General features: G+C 38.0%; 1 protein-coding gene across 4 annotated transcripts in view; it reads right to left on the reverse strand.

The window, feature by feature from the left end:
* The window catches only part of LOC143470061 (intermembrane lipid transfer protein VPS13D-like), a 32,172-nt gene that overhangs the window by 2,202 nt on the left and 11,816 nt on the right, over nucleotides 1-18,154 (reverse strand). For 3 of the 4 annotated variants that reach the window (XM_076967926.1, XM_076967927.1, XM_076967925.1), the window contains exons 24-72: nucleotides 17,995-18,131; nucleotides 17,735-17,831; nucleotides 17,405-17,597; nucleotides 17,137-17,307; nucleotides 16,806-16,991; nucleotides 16,127-16,497; nucleotides 15,927-16,012; nucleotides 15,724-15,834; nucleotides 15,220-15,592; nucleotides 14,773-14,951; nucleotides 14,239-14,509; nucleotides 13,773-14,041; nucleotides 13,452-13,605; nucleotides 13,212-13,342; nucleotides 13,019-13,137; nucleotides 12,800-12,890; nucleotides 12,430-12,627; nucleotides 12,216-12,334; nucleotides 11,881-12,111; nucleotides 11,561-11,762; nucleotides 11,134-11,343; nucleotides 10,744-10,886; nucleotides 10,491-10,606; nucleotides 10,089-10,306; nucleotides 9,600-9,856; nucleotides 9,276-9,395; nucleotides 8,883-9,100; nucleotides 8,531-8,655; nucleotides 8,334-8,446; nucleotides 8,041-8,199; nucleotides 7,712-7,868; nucleotides 7,465-7,514; nucleotides 7,160-7,361; nucleotides 6,826-6,993; nucleotides 6,593-6,716; nucleotides 6,117-6,376; nucleotides 4,957-5,161; nucleotides 4,394-4,558; nucleotides 4,063-4,226; nucleotides 3,840-3,945; nucleotides 3,640-3,756; nucleotides 3,273-3,462; nucleotides 2,852-3,038; nucleotides 2,281-2,453; nucleotides 1,843-2,095; nucleotides 1,507-1,673; nucleotides 945-1,089; nucleotides 568-834; nucleotides 281-460 (exon numbers count right to left, since the gene is read on the reverse strand). In XM_076967926.1, coding sequence (XP_076824041.1) covers nucleotides 281-460; nucleotides 568-834; nucleotides 945-1,089; nucleotides 1,507-1,673; nucleotides 1,843-2,095; nucleotides 2,281-2,453; nucleotides 2,852-3,038; nucleotides 3,273-3,462; nucleotides 3,640-3,756; nucleotides 3,840-3,945; nucleotides 4,063-4,226; nucleotides 4,394-4,558; nucleotides 4,957-5,161; nucleotides 6,117-6,376; nucleotides 6,593-6,716; nucleotides 6,826-6,993; nucleotides 7,160-7,361; nucleotides 7,465-7,514; nucleotides 7,712-7,868; nucleotides 8,041-8,199; nucleotides 8,334-8,446; nucleotides 8,531-8,655; nucleotides 8,883-9,100; nucleotides 9,276-9,395; nucleotides 9,600-9,856; nucleotides 10,089-10,306; nucleotides 10,491-10,606; nucleotides 10,744-10,886; nucleotides 11,134-11,343; nucleotides 11,561-11,762; nucleotides 11,881-12,111; nucleotides 12,216-12,334; nucleotides 12,430-12,627; nucleotides 12,800-12,890; nucleotides 13,019-13,137; nucleotides 13,212-13,342; nucleotides 13,452-13,605; nucleotides 13,773-14,041; nucleotides 14,239-14,509; nucleotides 14,773-14,951; nucleotides 15,220-15,592; nucleotides 15,724-15,834; nucleotides 15,927-16,012; nucleotides 16,127-16,497; nucleotides 16,806-16,991; nucleotides 17,137-17,307; nucleotides 17,405-17,597; nucleotides 17,735-17,831; nucleotides 17,995-18,131 — 8,648 coding nt within the window. The remainder of the gene's footprint in view (nucleotides 1-280; nucleotides 461-567; nucleotides 835-944; nucleotides 1,090-1,506; nucleotides 1,674-1,842; nucleotides 2,096-2,280; nucleotides 2,454-2,851; nucleotides 3,039-3,272; nucleotides 3,463-3,639; nucleotides 3,757-3,839; nucleotides 3,946-4,062; nucleotides 4,227-4,393; nucleotides 4,559-4,956; nucleotides 5,162-6,116; nucleotides 6,377-6,592; nucleotides 6,717-6,825; nucleotides 6,994-7,159; nucleotides 7,362-7,464; nucleotides 7,515-7,711; nucleotides 7,869-8,040; nucleotides 8,200-8,333; nucleotides 8,447-8,530; nucleotides 8,656-8,882; nucleotides 9,101-9,275; nucleotides 9,396-9,599; nucleotides 9,857-10,088; nucleotides 10,307-10,490; nucleotides 10,607-10,743; nucleotides 10,887-11,133; nucleotides 11,344-11,560; nucleotides 11,763-11,880; nucleotides 12,112-12,215; nucleotides 12,335-12,429; nucleotides 12,628-12,799; nucleotides 12,891-13,018; nucleotides 13,138-13,211; nucleotides 13,343-13,451; nucleotides 13,606-13,772; nucleotides 14,042-14,238; nucleotides 14,510-14,772; nucleotides 14,952-15,219; nucleotides 15,593-15,723; nucleotides 15,835-15,926; nucleotides 16,013-16,126; nucleotides 16,498-16,805; nucleotides 16,992-17,136; nucleotides 17,308-17,404; nucleotides 17,598-17,734; nucleotides 17,832-17,994; nucleotides 18,132-18,154) is intronic. The other variant, XM_076967929.1, reaches the window with a different exon arrangement.

The raw sequence follows: 18,154 nt of genomic DNA on the forward strand, positions 1-18,154 counted from the left end.
GAATTCGTAGGACCTATTTGTACCTAGCACACCAATAAACGTCGATTTACAAACGAAATGAAAATGTGCAACGAAACTATAATTATGTGGATGATAAAATTTACAAATTGAATTTTGCGTACACTCGTACAGGAACAAGTAAAAATGCGTATGCCAGACACGCCAGACAGAAAATGCAACAACGGTATCTGGACTTCCGACATTTTAAAGGGTTCTGTACTTAATTAGTAGGAGGCGACCTGTATGAGATAACCTGCATACTTAGTAGTCATTCACTTACTTTTACAGATGATTTTGAAATTCCATGTGTTATGTCCTTGAATATGTCTCGAATATTTCCGCTTTCCACACCACTCACAACAGCGTCTCTGACGTCATTCAGCAAACCAATAGGATTGCCAAGAAAGTCAACAGAACCTAATATGATGGCGGCCTGGCCTTTGAGTTGATTTCGTAAATGCTGTGAAGTGATGTCAAGTAAAGCCTTTAACTTTAAGGATTTTAAGAGTTGTTTATATTTTGCCCAGTGTAACATGAACTATATAACTTATACAACCATCGTAGCACCTTTGATAAATCGGCAAACAAAAATGAAATCGTTTCTTGCAAGTGGCTTCTTCGATAAGCCTGGATAGACACAGGTGCTTTCTCAAAAGACACAAGCGGGAACGTGAGAGTCCGCTTGAGGGCTTGTAGCTCCGAGGGAACATTGGAAGCGGTGAGTACGCTGAGTCGAAGTGGAGCAACAGAAATGTTGAGGGCGTCAAAGTATAAACGTTTGGAAATCGAGTTGTTTTTGCGGTTGACCTTTCTGGTAGTAAGGTCAAAGTCCACCTGGATAAGGACCAGGTGATTTCGGTGCCATTCAGTTGGTTATTTTTTTGATCAACTACTTTTTATCAATTTATAAGACTTTTAACTCTGTTGAAAAGTTTCATTCTTACCCTTGTTTCAGTAAGCAACTCAATTTCTCGTTGAGAAGATGCCAGGTCGTAATCAATGAAATGAAAAAGTTTGAGCATCAGACTCTCTTCTACCGCAATAAAGAGTTCCCCGAAGTTGATTTCTAGCAGCTTGAATATGTCATACCTTTAAACAGTTAACACAACAAAAAGCTTAGGGAAAGAGTAACGCTGACCAAACGTCTTTATCCAAATACGTAATAAATCTAATAATTAGTTAACGTTGTCGCTACTACGACATCCTGACTTGTTTAATATATGAAGTTACTGTAGATTTTGAAAGAGAATATGCGAAAAGGCAAATTTTGTTTTTGAAAACTGGATGAAGTTAGGCGATAGGGTGGGGTAAGGTTTGCTTGTTAAAGTTTAAAGAAGTCGAAGAGATGTTGCTTGGAATATATAAATCGTCTACCAGGAGAGTACACTCGGTCTTTGATTAAAAAGCAGCCCAAGGAACTGAAAAGCAATCCCTGGATTATTATAGTTCGCCACTTGCATGTATCTCTATCACAGTAATTGTTACAAAATGATTCATTAATCTCACATTTTGCTCTTCCAGGGTTGTCGAATAGCGTTGACAGAGATAAGCGGATTTCTTGTGAAAGATCGGGGTTTCTTTATGAAGCGTTCGGAAGAGGAGCCTTTGGAAGAGGAAGTACGGCCTGGGCTCAGCAACACAGTGGGTCTTCCGTCCAACAATTGATTGTCAATCTAATTTAGAATAGGCGAATTAAAAGTCTTGTTAATGGAGATGTGTAAATTAATTGATCTTTGTAACAAAGAATCATTTTACCAGCATCCAACCTAAGTTATGAACATCGTTCTAATAAAAAAACTATTGTTACCTACAATGGATATTAATCTACGATTGTGCTTTTACCTGCATTGTTTGGACTCTAAGCGAGAATATTTGCTCTGCATCTGATCCTGATACACTTAGATGAACCCCGTTCAGTGTCCAGTAAAGCAGCTCCTCTGGAATGTTGTTGATTAAAGAAATCCCCAAGCCCTTAGGCATGCTCAGTGTAGCGAAAAAGAGTGGACCACGGTCATCGGCTGGTTTAGTCGACTGGGCGCTGTATTTTTGTGAGTTCCCGCCCGTTTGTTTTTCAAACAGTTCAGCTTGTTTTTGTCTGATACATACATGTTGTGTTACTGGTTGATAATGATGCTTACTATTACGGACAGTAGCAGCTATAAAAATATTAATGACGACAAGCTTAGTTATTTCGTGAGCGTTACAAAGTTTATATTTGAAAAACTCTCTTTTCACTTAAACAAAATATTTCCAATAAATTTACTTCTGAACATTTTTAACCTTATGTCGAGAATCTGGAGGACCCTGGTCGGTCCATCACGAATTACTTTGAGGGAAAGTACTCCGCTTCCTGGTGTCTGCTTGTGATGCGAGCAGACCTCATTTGTTGAACAAAACCGCCTTTCATCATATGAAGCCAACACTACTGGACTGCCCAGTGTTAGACTTTTAGCCTGAACAGATCAAGCAGAGGATTACTACAGGATCTAAGGTTTCCAAGGTTAAGTAAACACTAAATAGAATTAGTTTGATTCACTACTGGGGAAGCAATCTTCAAAAGATGACAGTCAGTTAGAAAAGCTTGTACAGGGTATTAATTGTGTAAGAAATTTAAATATACACGGAATGTGCAAATTTTCGGTAGATATAATAAATTTGAAATTCAAATAGATATAATACAGGCCTGCACGCAATCAAAAATAAATACACACAAATATACAGCAACGAAGGCAAAGAGGCACTCAAAATCTTTAGCAAGAAAAGCCAGAGGCCATTTCGTTGTATGAGACACCAATATTAGCTTGTTCTATTTGTACAAACAATTGATTTGCATAACATCGACCGCTCTTACATGTACACAAAGATCCTTGAGGTGTCTGCATTTAAGTCTTCCATCATCACAGAACTGCCAGGTCTGAGTTGACGTCCTTCCTTCATCGGGCGGGAGAATTATGAGAAAATGTTCTTGAACAGGTGCCCTGCTCTGATTGGTTGCCGTCTTTGCAACATCCAACACGAAGTCAGTTGGGGAACTTTTGCTAAAGATACAACGAAAACGTGCTTAGGAAGTTATAAACCCGCAATTATTGATAAAAATAAGTTGAAATAACACGATGCAATGAACTATGTGAGAAATAGCTTTTATAAGAAATACAAAACTCAAAATGAAAAATGAAAAATATGACGCAATTCAAATGAAAATAAAAATCAATAAATCAAACAATTAAAAACCAATTAAAGATAATCTGTACAGTTGATCTATATCTTCGTACTTTGATTCACATTTTTTAGAGGAGATTCCTTTCGAAAAAGAGGAACCTTTGTGATGTAATCTTCCGTCACTAGACATCCTCCATAGTTGAGAGCATTTTCCTGAGCGCAGTGGTTGAAGAGTAACGTAGTGAGACTGTTGTACAGCTTGGATGTCAAACACGAGAACCTCCCGATCATGCGTTAGAGGATCTGATGCATGAGAAAGATAAGGATGACTCACATGATGACGTCAACTTATTCAACTTATCGTGTTCAATTCTATTTTTAAGTGTCTACACTTTACACAGATGTGAACTTAGTCGACCATAAGTAGATAAAACGCAAACATCAGCAGCATAGTTTTGTCAGACACATAGCATGTCTTACCCATTGTTGATAGCAGGTTAGGTGATGCACCCAACGTTATGTAGAAATAGGTTTCATAAAACAGTTGCGTCTCTAATCCAACGCATGTCATGTCCATTGTTACCGAGTTTGAAGCCTCTGTGAAGCAATTAACGTTCTTAGTCGTACGGAAACTCCAGTCCCCACATCTTAACAAACCACTTATTACTCTAATCATTCACCAGATACATTGCAATCAATTGCCTGAGGTAGACACGGTTCGTCGAAAGCATATGCAAGTTGGTTCTCTGCATGCACTTCACTGTTGTAGCTTTCATTAGTGCCGGCCTGTGTCACGTAAATCAGTTAAACCTTCCATTAACGCTAACCACACCCTAATAATACACCACAACATTTGACTAGATTGACTAGAATGTTAGGTACTGGCATAAGTTCAAACCAAACCTGCTTAAATGTAATAGGAACTGAAGATAGATTGTCGATGCGTAAAGGCGACGGCACAATATCTGGGTCAACGTCACTCACTGACACGCAATAGGTTGCTTTCACAAGTGTCACTTCAATGTGGAGAAATATACATTGGGGGCGGAAAGAGTTAAGCTGCTTAACTACGACAGAAAACAGCAGAGTAAATGAAACAATCAGTAACAAACAACATCAAATACTATAACAGTTGCTGCATAATGATACTGAAATATTCCACTAATTTTGCGTTTTAGCTAAATTCTTTGGGTAACTTTTCTTGCAAATAATTTCTCATATTGCCCCCGCATACCCGACGGATGATGAGCGGTGGGATTCAAACGTAGAGCAACTTGAAAAGAGTTTGTTTTGTTGATGCTGAACCCACCAGACCAATGGCAATAAGGTTCATCTGCAAGTCTTACACACAATAGATTGTCAAGATCGACTCTCGGCCAGTGAAATACACAGCTAGATTCTGTAAACAACACTTGGGTAAATGATTTGCAATTACCACAACCTTACTATAAAAGGAATGATGTCTCGATGTTCTCCAACTATGCCGCAAAATAATTTAAACGCTTATAACAACCCTAACTTTGAAAAGTCTTTCTTGGTATTTCGAGAAACACGCATTTGACTTAAATAAATATAGAATACTTTATTAACTACCATAATCCAGAGGTGCCATTTCAGGTCGATTCAATTCAAGGACGACTAAACCCAAAACGACCTCACTAACCTGTGTGGGTTGAGTCGTTCTCGGTTTAGTTGTCCTGGGTTTAATCGGGTTTCATTGTTCGTGGGTTAAATTAACCAACCAGCCAGAGGCACTTCCGAAATAGCTGTAGTTTTAATCCAAATGTTTCAAAATACCTGAAGCAATGGTGAGATGAGAAAACGCTCCACCCAAGTTCGAAGTATCCCGAATTTTTTGCGAAAAACTTAATCGGCGTGAACAAGTCTTGTTAAATAACCTGAACCTGGGTGACAACGTGACAATCTTTGTGTGTAGGTATCTGCCCCATCCCCGTTGAACACTTATACCGACAAAGAAATCACGGTCGATACTGTTTGAAAGCTGCCGAATAAATATGGTAATATCAAATGTACATGCAGCAGGTAAACTTACGAGGCATGTCAGAAAAGTCCCAGGACTGTTGTCACAAAAGATAAGATCTTATCTATTTCAAAACCAAACTACAAATTATCCCCTTCAAAGTAATCCTCCGGGAGTTAATTGAATTTTCCCATTGCATTGGAAAGTGCATTGCAATTGCATTGGCCCCTTGAGTTTGGGAAGAGAAAAAAATCACAATCACATGCAATCACTTTGAGCCAGGTCGGGAGAGTAGGAAAGTTGCTCCAGTATAGTGATGTTCTTCTGGGCCAAGAATTCTTCAGCAGTTCAGAAGAACATCACTGTGCTGGAGCGACCTCCCTACTCGCTCGACCACTTCCATGTGAATTTTCCCTCTTCCCCAAACTCAAGGGGCCATCAAGGAAACCGGTTTTCAAGATGTGCACGGCATGAAAACAGACGTAACGACAAAGCTACGGAGGATCCCAAAGGAATCCTTCCCGGAGTGTGTGCATTGTGCAAGCGTGGCAGAGAAGGATGGGAAAATGCATTATACTTCAGGTGACTCCATACTCCAGACTCTATACTTTGAAGAGGATACTTTGTAGATGGTAGTTTAAATTTGAAGTAGATCTTTTGTCACACCAGTTCTGAAACTTTCCTGACGGAACTCGTATGAGCTGATGTGTGAATAAACAACAGATTTTGGCAGTTAAGAAAAACTTTAAGATTGCTACGGAAAAGCAATTTCAAGATACAATGTAATACGTTAATATCAAAGATTAACTAAATTTTTCACTTATAAAATATGAATGCATTAAAGTAGCTTATCAACAAAAGTGCCCTCCAAAGAAATATGACGTTTGAATTTGCAATGCATCTTACAACTAATAATTGTTAGCCTCATTTTCAAACCGCACTAAATTCTAGCACATCACTTCCAGACGATCCTAACCATTTTTAAGCTTCTTGTGCAAGAACCACCGTCCGTGGAAAACCGCTCACAAAATGTAGGAAATCCCCTAAAATGAACCGCGAATGTGCCGACTTGATCCAAAATCGATTGATTTCCCAACCTCATAGTGCACAAGTGGGGATTTTCCTTGTTTGCGTAGGAAAACATGAGTGGTCGCATGCTGTTCGAAACTTCGTGTTCGTCGTACTGGCCAGCTGCTATGTTTGTGCAGCCGTCCTGTTTTACAACTATTGGAAAACCTGTTAAATTGAAGTGAGTTAAACAATTTTTGTTATCAAATTTCTCCAAAATCAGACAATTTAACAATCAACAATCTTAAAAACACGATAATTGTAGCCAAATTATGCATTGTCTGGGTAAGAAAGAAAACTAAATCAAGTTTTTGATGTCATAGCAGTGTGAACAAAACAATAAGATCAATAGATTGGAAGCCTTCAAGGCACTTAAACTTTAACCTGTTTCGTTGACAATCCACCAGCAAGCCATGACCGAAATCTTCACAGAGCATTTGAGGCGCCAAAGAATTCGGATTTTAAGAAGCAAGGCTTCATTTCTAAAGTCTTTAACTAGAACTTTCTCCTGACGAAACAAGATTTCATAATTTATTGAGTGATTAACCATTGGCAAATGGAGAATCGCTTATTATAAATGGCATTGTAGTATGTATGAAATATACAGGATACGGTACCTCAGAATTTTTCACCACCGATGGAACGACTACTTGCACGTAAGTTTTAAAGTTTTCGGGCAAGCATCCAAAAATTAGGGACGGTTGTACCGCGTTCGCCTGGAATACAAGGACCTCGTGTGACATGGCGTCTACACCTGGCTTCAGCGTTCCTTTCACATTTGGGTTCTGATAAAATTTCAAATTTATTTTTTAAACTTTCAAATAATTTTGTATGGTAGCTTTGAGTTAAATTTATAACAAATACAGTAATTCGCATCTAGAAATATAAATAGCATCAATAGCATCAATAGCATGGTAGATTCATCAATTGAGATCGTTTATTTCCCCTCACCTTCATGTAGTAGTCGAGCTCACATGGAAGAAGGTTAGAAATTACTACTGGAGGAAGAATGATGATAGTGTGACCGGGAAGTTGAGGAATGCTGTGCTCCCAGCCTGATTCGGAAAGCTGCTCCGACTCACGATGCTCCTTCAAGATCTGACACGTCTCCTCGTACGTGGGATAAGGTTGACGTCGGATGCAAATTGCAAAGCTGAGTTGTCAAAATGGAATTTTCGATGATTTAATTTACTCGTTTTATATTTCTCCTGATTAAGAAAACACTTGAATTTTAAACCGAAAGAAAGTCTACTCACTAGAATGGTCTGTTGGTTTCCAAACCACCGTATGTGGGGGTGCATTCCACCTACAAAAACAGCAGGGAAATTGAAAACCTGCCTTACATATCCCAAAGTTCGCAATTGCAATAATGTTAACATTATTACCAGCACGTTCCTTGCGCACTTTAATTACAGCATATCAACAACATTTATAAGTTTGTGAAAGGTTCAAAAACACATTATTTTTGCTATAGTGTCAAAGAAAGCGGAGCAAATCACTAACCAAACAGGATTCTTCGTCCTTATCAGCTCGCATGTGCTGCCACCTTATCATAGACTTGCAGAACTGAAATGATCCGGACGTATTGTGCTGGGGACGGATCCTCAAGGACGATTGAACAAGAGAGACCGGTATGTACTGTGTTTCATTTGGTTCAAGGCTACATAAAACGCAAAGTAAGACAATCGCAAACCAGTCAAACTTGCAATAATAATAATTACTCTCGTTTCTTCTTTAACTACAGCATTTATCTATGGCAATTATCTTTTCATGAATAACTTCACTATTTGTCGGTTTATTCCGGGTAAAATGTTCACTTATTCTTTTCTTACATTGGTAAAGTGACCATCGCGTTGGAATGTATGTTTAACTGCAGCTGCACCGGGACCTTCACGCGACTTTGCACAGCCAGGGAAGAGCGTATAGTCACTACTTTTTGTGCATTATCTTGCATCGCAACATGGAAGACAACTCGAATAGGTAATAAAGGCCTAAAATTGAATAATGAAGGTTGCGTTCATAGCTTTAACAACCCAAAAAGTAACAAAACGGCAATAAATAAAATAAGCAAATGAGCCCTATGTTGTTGTTTTGGTTGGGAAAGTTGTAAAATTTATTTGCGTACTCGTTAAGTGCAGATCTCTTTGCAATATCCATGGTGGCATGCTGGAAATATGTACCCACTTTGCCCACTGTAATAGGTTTTAAAGTTTTCCAATTTCCAATCTTAACGCTAACCTACAAGAAACAAGTCAAAGTTGATTGCCAGGAACTAATCTGTAGCGACAATTGAAGGTTTATGTTTATGTGAAGTCGTCTAACCTGATGCAGTGTTGGAGTTTCACTCCTTTTGTGACGTTGCTTCTCGCGATTAGTGGAGAAGTTGAATGGATGTTGTTCTCCCGGAAGGACCTCCTTCCACTCCTGGAGTTTTAAAGATGTCTCTTCTAAAAGTTTAAAAATTTAGTCTAAAATTTTATTTGCGTTTATTTATTTTAAGTTTGGTTTGGTTTCGGATTTTTCTAAAATCTCCACTTCAGCAGACACAGGTTCTTTATCGTTGAAGAATACTGTTGAATAATGTTTATTTTGGGCTACTAAGTACACCACTGAATTTTAGTTTCTTTCTATTTATCCCGTTTTGAACCTGACATGACATTGATCGAAAATATACCGCAAGTGAGCGCGCTAACGCCCTCCAGTGGTGAAGTCTGTGTGGTGAAGTAGAGCGTGGTTCCTGTAAGATTGCGGAGTAGGTATGGAACAAGGGGCTGCCTCCTCCGTGTAACCGGTGACGTCATTGGCTTTCTAGAATCCTGGTAATCTTTTCGCCAAGTCGCAAATGTCTTCTTCATTGTTTTTACAAGCGTTGATGTCACGCTTATGTCCATTCTGTTCGTGGAGAAATTGATAATTTGTTAATTTACTGGAATATTGAGAAATTTCAGGAAAATGTCAGTTTTATTATTTTGCAGCGTAACAAAATCTCATCCAAACCAACTATTTTTGTTAGATTTACTTCAAAGAATATTTAACCCAGAAAATACTTATATCGCCTAGTCAGGACCTTTCCAAGGAATCAAGTTTGAAGTTCCACTTGCCACTGGCATTACTGCTGGCCACCTCATGATTCCAACTTATACTGCATCGCCATGGCTCCAGAAACGGTTCCCACAGCGACAAAATTCTGCGATGGGAAAAATATTTTAAGCTCAGGGGTGCTGATTTTTATTTTTTTTTAAGAATGAAACCTTCTAAAAACACTGGGCCTATTTAGTGTAACACCCAGTTTCACTCTATCGTATACGTTGTACAAATTCTAATATTTTTATCTATAATTATAACTAGCGTTTCACGACACAGCAGCCTTCATGGGACAAAACACAAGTACCTGTTATAGTAGTCACCACTTAATGAGAAACTGGTAGATCCTGTTTGCTCGTGCAAAACTTCCAGTGGCGAAATACTCGTACTGTCGGCAATTGCCTGACGAATGCAAAGATTTCGCAGTGCAATCTCGGTCAATGGTACGTCACAGTTTTGAGCGCAGTCATCAATCAGACAGATTTTCATTACGTCTACACTGAAGTTGACTCGTGATATGTTGAGAGGGACTTGTTTCTTCGCAGGAGACATGATGTCTGATGTCTGTTAGAAGAAGTAAAATGGACATCAAATAGAGGAAGAACGATAGATTAGATTAACTAATCCAATATTATTTCAATGTTTAAAACTGCAAAATAAAACTTTAGTACATATGGGTTTGAATCCCTTGGAGGCGGAAATAAAGGCACAATTTAAAACGTTTTCACGTAAGTTTAAGCCGGTATGACTGTATACTTCATGTCCTTTCAATGGCTGCATAAACGAATTCATTTACCTTTACAATGCTCTGTGACGTGCAATGCTCGACAAGCCAAGATCCGCTTTCTCTGACTCCTCCTCCGTTGACGGTGAGTGCGTGGATGACGTCACGTTTTGAAAAGCCCATTTCAATTAAGCGCTGAACTGAATCTGGGTTAGGCTTGTATATTGCTTTCATTTGCGACAAAGCAGCTGGGTTTTGAGGCAGGTTGCTTTTGGGAGGATGAGGTTTACCTGGAAAATTTAGGCGGTAAAACATACAAAGATGTTAGAAGTTCAAGATTGCGGATAAAACAAAATAAGATGGAAATCTTCTACCTTGATCTTCCGGACAATATTTCAGCTGACAATATAATTAATGATTTAATTGATTTTACAGTTTATAATAAAAGTACTATAGTATACAGACTTCCCTTACCAGTTGTTTCTAAACCTGCTTGTGATGAAAATGATTTGAAAATATCGAGAAAAAGCATTAGGTCGTTGTATGAAACTCGCATGTTCAAATCGGTCAAATAAATTTCCAGAATGTTCCTGATTAAAATTGGGACATCTTAAATCAATGAAGTGTTAAATACAGCAATTTTTACAAATAAATTTTGTATTTGCTCTAAATAAATTCTCGATGTTGAATAAAAAATAGAAATCTTAAAAACTTAAGTGTTTTGTACTTTTCGAGTACTGCCAGATTAGATTCGATGTCTTCCTCCGAAAGGTCAGCTTGTTTGACTGGTCGAACTTGGAAATTTACATCGACTGGGTCAATTATTGAAAGAGATGTCTCGTGTTCTTTGTCCAGCTGGCATGAAAATACCTAAGAAGATATATGCGTCTTTATTTCACATTTTATCACAATCTTAATCGTATTTCTCCTTAAATCAACGTTTTTAATGTACAGTTAACCCAAAATGCCCAGTATAAAACGATGATCTTTTTAGTATATAAACGTTATTATTGCGTTGTTATCTGTGATCACTTCAAAGATAGCATTCTTAAATGCGATATTTTACAAGCTGCACTGCTATAGTGTTACATATACATGAACAACGTGAACAACCGACTTCTAAGCCTTGCAAGCTGCATGTTAAAGGTCTCGCGTTTGGTGTAATTGACGGTTGATTCTCATCCTGTGAATATCTCAACATGGCGGTTGAACGCAAGATCAATGCGTCGGAGTCCATTCTTGATGAATCTTGAACGACCACGAACTTGGTATTGGTTGAATTGAACTTAATATCGGTCGATTTTATCTCTGGTTCGAGCTGGCTGCTCTAAAATGTATAAATGAATTATTTAACCCTTTGTAGCGGAAAGGAGTTTTACAAATATGGAAAAAATGCAGCAGTACGGATAAACGAAAAAATTTGTAAAGGTTTTGTTTGTGTAAGTAAGACTTCATCTGTAAAGAAAGAAATAAATAAAAATGCAAATACTTAAACAAGAAAAATAAAAGACAAAACCAACAAATTTAAATAAAATTATACATACGCTGTCCAGGCCTCGCTGATTTTCAAATTCGATCTGGCCGTATTTCTTCATAAGTTGGACAGTTTTTGCCTTCAACGAATTCCATATTTTCTGGTCAGGATTCTGCATCAGGTATTTGTTCATTGCCAACAACCAGTCGATAATTACGTAGACCCGCATGTTATTCAGCAACGTTGTCAACTCCATGAAGCCTGGACCGTTTCTGTAACAACAATGTTCATAAGAAGACAATCACATATCATTGTTGATTGCTGTTAGAGATGTAAAGTTAGGCTGGTCAACATGCTTGCCGGACAATCAAATAACTTTCATACCAATACCTTAGAAATATCTCAAATTCAAGTCGAGAGTATTTCGAAGACGTTGGTTGTTCGGTGTCTTCCATGGCACCGAGGACACTGGTGAAGATATTTGGAGGTTTCCCATGTTCTGCCGGAAAGCCATCCTCGAACCGCGTGTCAACACCTCGAAAAGCTTGACATGATAAGTTTGTTGTGTCCATGTTATCGGAACGTTTTCGATAACTCAAAAGCGACTGAAGAAAATCCAACCTATTTCAATACCACACAATTGTAACAATACGTTTTCCGAAGCTGATGTAAGAATGAAAACACAATGATTGAGAATGAAACATGCTTCTACTGTAGTTGCTCACCGTCCCAGTGATTTTCTGGACTCAGTGTTTGTTCCATGTTTCTCTAAAAGCTCTATGCTCACATTACTTAAGCAGAAATCCATGCTTAGCTTTATGTACACATCACCGGTCACTTCAGCCTAAATAGGGTTATTACAACAGAATGACTAAGTATACAGCTAATGGCTCCATAAACATATACTGGGCACTGCTGTGTGTATCAAATTTTAAACACCTGTGGAGTAGATGGCTGTGAGGTAAAATTCGGCTGCGGGAAATCTGGAATCAATTCCCCGGCGTTGTGATCAAGTATACTCCGTATCAACCAATACTGCGTGTGATCCATGTAGCAGTACACGGACGACAAGTGAACACTTAATGCTAAGTCTGGCGCTCCCCGATGGGTTATTTCCTTCTCCAAGTTGAGCTCCATCTGAGAAATTTACATTGATAAATAGAGACGTGGGAGTGAGATTTACGTAAGTCTATTTGCAAGAAACTTAGCTGTGTGTATAAATCGGAGTAAAGCCTTAACTCGTGCACAAACAAAGATATTTGAAAATGATACGCGTGAAGCGATACATTGGACACGAGTTATATTTTACCTGGAGCTTTAGTTTGACCTTTTCTTTCAGCATAGGTCTGGCATGGCAAGTCACTGTGTAAGAAGGAAAAGTCAGTTTGGTTTTGTCGACTCTGAGAATGTAAAAAAACAAAAATTTAATAGAAAATCAATGAAACCTCGCAAGGTTTCTTTATAAATAATGTACTGTAATATAGTAGTTCTGCAATTGTATTTGGAAGAGTTTTACACTTTACATCACCTGCTGGGGATCGAACTTTCATAAGTGTTTCTGGTATAGGTTGCAGTATACAAACCCATATCGATCAAATCGACACGGATCACATCAAGTAAGCAACCACGTGGAGAATTACTTGGCAACTAAGAAAGAAGTTTCAAATTGAATTAAACAGTGAGCGAGTGAGCATGACTGTAATTTAGAAACTTTGCACTACCTGGGTGGCACTGTTGAGGCGATCAAAATGCGTCTGTTCCACTTCGCCTCTAATGTCAGTGTTGCCGTTGATGTATGACAGCGTTCCTGGTTGTCCATTACGTAGAAATTCGTTTTGAACCGTGATATGGCCTAAAAGAGAAAACGTGATTACACCGCACGCGTATTTCTTTATGCTTAATGCATAAAAGTTAGTCCATTTTGCTTTCTTTTATGTTCCATGTTAAACATCAGAATATACCTAAGTTGGCGACAAGTAGTCTGTCAGCATGACTGCTCTCCGGGATGAGAATAACCGGGGCATCAGCCTCAATGTTGAGCAAGACACGAGCTTGACGGCGGGATGTTGTTCGAACGTTTTGTCCAATGGACGATGCCCGCATTCGACCAAGTACCTATTTCACAAATTTCAAGGCAAAAATATTACTACTGTTGCGTTTTATTCGCAATTTTTTACCTGGTGTTTGTGGTATAATTATGGCTACGGTGATTATAACACAATATTGTTCAAATTCTGCATTAACACTCTTTAAGGTTGGGATCAAAGCAGTTCAAATCTGACCTCCTGTAATAGTTGGAAGTGCTGGCAATAAGCTACTGTTTCGTGTTGAAATCTCATCGTGTGGACATAGCGAATGGAAGACATTCGTAGTTTGACGCTAATATCGAAGTCTCTTAACAAATCTTCATCGTATTGGTGATGTCTCCAAATTTCGAAATCCAAGGCTTTTTCGCCGGTGAAAATGAACCTTTCACGATACAGGGATCCGTTTGGACTGAGATCGGACACCTCAAGATTTCCTAAATGACCGAATACGCGAACTGTTTCGTCTGCAAACACAACGATCGAAGGGGGTCTGTTAAGCTGTGAATTGTCAGAATACTTCACTCTATCATTAATGTGCTCAACTACCCCAAGCATATTTCAATGATACTTGCGATATCTTGTCGTGAAAATGGTGGCAAAGGATAATTTAAAGAATAAGTTTTTAAGAGTTAATATTCCGTCAGGTATAAACGGTTAGCACCTCTTATTTTAACGCTAGATTGTAATCCAGCCACTCTTGCTTTCAGCAGCTTGTACTCTGGCTTATTGAAGGTCAAACTAAACGAGTGGACGTTGAAATCGACTTCCGAATTGATGAACGCATCCGGTTGATTCTCATAAAATGACTGAATGTCCATTTGCTTGTCCCATGGAAACTTTTCTTCCGTCTCTGCATCCGCCCTGTCTGCCTTTTCTGGCGATGTGCCAATGCTGAAGAAATCGAGCAAAACCACCCACGTTTGCAGATTCACCTAAAAGCGATTGAAATAAGTGAATAAGATATTGCTTAATAACGAAGACAGTACAACACTGAAACAGCAACACAAATTGACAGTGGTGTACATTAAAAACGAAAAAAGCAAATGGAACGATAGGTTTGAGCACAAAAGCATCAACACCTTAATATGAAAACTTACAAGCGTAAAAGTCTAACAACATCACGATTAAAATATCGTAATACATAAAAAGAACAAAATGAAACAAAAAATTGTAAAAATGGCAATCGGATATCAACCTTGCAGTCCAAGAAGTTGAAGTCAATGGTCACTCTTCGGTTGACATTATCATAAACATCTCTGTAAGCAGCACTTTTATCATCTACCAGGAAGGCGCGGATGCGGACGAGGGTTTTTTCTACATCTTCTTCACAAACGGCATCGTGGTTAATAGCAGAACCTGATTGTGTCTGCAAATCTTTAAGAAAAAGAAAAAGAAAACCCTATTTGCTGACGTGGAAAACAAAGATTTATTACAAGAGATTAATATCCAGGCAGGTTATGATGATTATCCGTAAACTTCCCTTTAAATCTAAATTCATCAGCATTATTTCTTATATGTTTATTATTTATACGCAGTTTTCACACATTGTAATACATAATACAGTAACAGTTTCTTTCCCAAGCCAGTATATATACTTACTCAAATAAAGATCACTGTTTTTGCTCTATTAAGAAATGCTTACCCGGTGATAAGTAAAGGGACTCGAAGGGGCGAAATACGTCAATTGTTGTTCTGTTTGCAGCCAAACTGGTAACGGCTTGGGAAGAATGATTCTTGGCCGTAAAATGTGAAGTCGACTGTGACTTTTGAGGTACAAGGGGGAGGGCAAGGCCAGATGAGCAAACGGTAGACAAGAAATCTGTTTGTGAGGGACACTCATCGTTAGAATTATCTTCAGGAAAACATGACACCACTATGTGTCTGATGGGAGAAGTTTCCTCCTGCTTGAGGTCTTCAACATCGAGGTTTCCGATTGAAAAGTTAAGTGAGGTTCCAAATCTATTTTCTGTCTCATATGCTCCATTGAATTTTTCCATTGTCACTTTTAAAATTCCCTTTTGATAAAAAATAACTCGGAATTAAAGGAACATATTTAACCTATAATCCTGAAAATTATTTGGAAAAATATCTGTAATTGTTTTAATAAACAGACTTAGAAAACAAAAAGTTAATAACGCTCCATTACCTGCTTTTCATCATTTATATCTCCATTGAGCTGAAATATCAGGCAGGGAACAGAGAAGTCAGCACTTATAGGCGTAAACGTCTTCATAGACGAGTTCTGTGCATTCTGTGACTAAATACAAAAACGATGTAAAGCTTTTATGCATGCTTGATGATAAAAAAATCAGTTTCCAATACAAAGTTAGATCACATTTAATTACTCACATAGTCGTGCACCGTGTTTTCCAAGCCCGTTATCTGAGAACTGACTTGCTCCATTCCAGTCAGAGATGTGCTCTGATGTGAAGATGCTGACAAACAAAAATAATTTTGCTTTTACACCGGTAGAAATAAAGCAGTTTTATAACGTCAAGATAGTAAATAAAAATAATAACTATTGTTCTTTTATTGCTGTAACTGCTTACTGCTAGATCTTGGGATTTTCGGTCCCGATTTATTTCGACTTTGACGTGTTTCAACAAGATTCGAGTCTTGGGTTCTCGAGCCAAACTGGTGTTGATTTCGGGGAACTTCAACAAAACTTGTCGCCGATTCAAAGTGAGTTGGTTTTCGTCCATCATTACTTGAATTGATACTAATCGCATTTTCATACCTTTCATTGCAATCGATATCGCCATTATGGGAAATGTGCCGCAGGGTTTTGAGCACCTGCTCATAAACAGGCTTGGAAAGGGCGACCGATAGCGGTGAAGCAGCAAACACTGTGACGCACATTTGCTTGTCAGATACAACTCCGACGTGGGAAATAAAGCATGGGCATCGAGAATTTTCCGAACTGAAAATTACAGTATTTTGTGGTCAGAGGCGTCAAATCGTGTTTACACAACTATTTTTTAAACAAATTACATTTACCAATAAAACATTGTTAGAACAATGACTTATACGCATTTTTATCAAAGCGAAAACAATCCAATACAATCAAATAAAACCGATTATTGTTTTGAAAGTGGTTTTGAATTTGAAAGCAAATCTTTCCCAATTAAATCCTCAGTTAACTTTTTCGTGTTTCACACCAATGTCTAGATGATAATTTTGTTGTCATATGTGAGAACATTGCATGCAACGGTAATACAAGATACTCACCATTTCTCAAAAGTATATTTCTTGCAGCATTTTCGAACATCCAGTGACGATTTCGTACTGGGTATATATGGTTTTCGGATGATCGTGAGTTGCAAGGAAGTTTTGTGAAGTATCTGGACATCTGAAGAACGTTGTTGGGAGCCACTCAAGTCTTCTTCGTTGATTGTCACATTTAAAAATCTAAAGCTGTCATTGAACGTTGATATTTTATCAGTTGCAACTACGAATAATAATCCAGGACAGCTGGAACAATTGAAAGTAATTTGATATTTTTGGTAGATAAAAACTTTACCTAATTAAATTACGCATTTTTGGTTTGGTAAACATTTACTTGTCTCTTTTCAGTTCCGAAATGCTAGGACCAATTTTCTGACTAGAAACTTTGTGTTTTAGTTGTTCTTTTTCAGCCATTTTTGCAGCCATTTCCACTTTTCGTTGACGGTGGCTTCGTAAGCTTATGTTCACTACTTGTATGTTAAATTTATCCAGAGGACCTAATCCTCTAAAAAATTTAAAAAAAAGATATTTAAGAAATCGATTTTTAAACTAACATTAGAAGTCAATCAGACAAATTGCATCAAAACTTAATACAACATCACCTAGAAATTTCTTGATCATTTTCGATTGTGATTTGACCCAAGTTAGCAACAAGTAACTCAAAGCTGCCAGGACATTTTGGAAAGGCAACAATCGGTGTCTGCACTTGGAAAAAAAGGCGAAATTTTTCCTGGACAGATTTGGTTTGTTTTGCATTAAATGCTTGAGAAGCTTTTTTTGGAGTGAAACTCGCTTCTAAAAACAAAAGGAAGCCATGCAAAAGTTTAGCATTTTTTGTAAAAACCATTTTAATTTAGAGCAACCAGATTAAATTCACATTTACGTTATTGCATATTGTAATCGTATGATTCGATAAATACAAGATATTTTACCGTTTGTCACTACATTGTCAGCCATACTTTTGCTTAAGAAAGCCATACCATACTCTGACGCATTGTTCATGATATTACTTGCCAAATCTTTATACGCCTGTAAAAAATTACATCTGGTAGTTAGCAATGTGAGGTCAGAGGTCAAGAGGTTAGCAATGAGGAAAATTAATCAAAATAATTAGTGCTTCCCGGTAAAATTAAAAACATAAACTAACAACAAGCTGTAAAATATTTGATAATTTGTAAAAAATACTAAATACCCTTATTGTTGCATTAGTCATCTGTGAAGTAATAATGTCATCAGTTTCATCGTAAAGGGCGAGCAACTCAGCGATCATTCGTGGAGCGTGAATATAACACGCTGAAGCTAATTCCACATGCAGCTTTGACTCGGTGCCTAACAACAAAAAGTCACAACTC

Source organism: Clavelina lepadiformis, chromosome 9, assembly GCF_947623445.1.
Source record: "Clavelina lepadiformis chromosome 9, kaClaLepa1.1, whole genome shotgun sequence".
NCBI lineage: Eukaryota > Metazoa > Chordata > Ascidiacea > Aplousobranchia > Clavelinidae > Clavelina > Clavelina lepadiformis.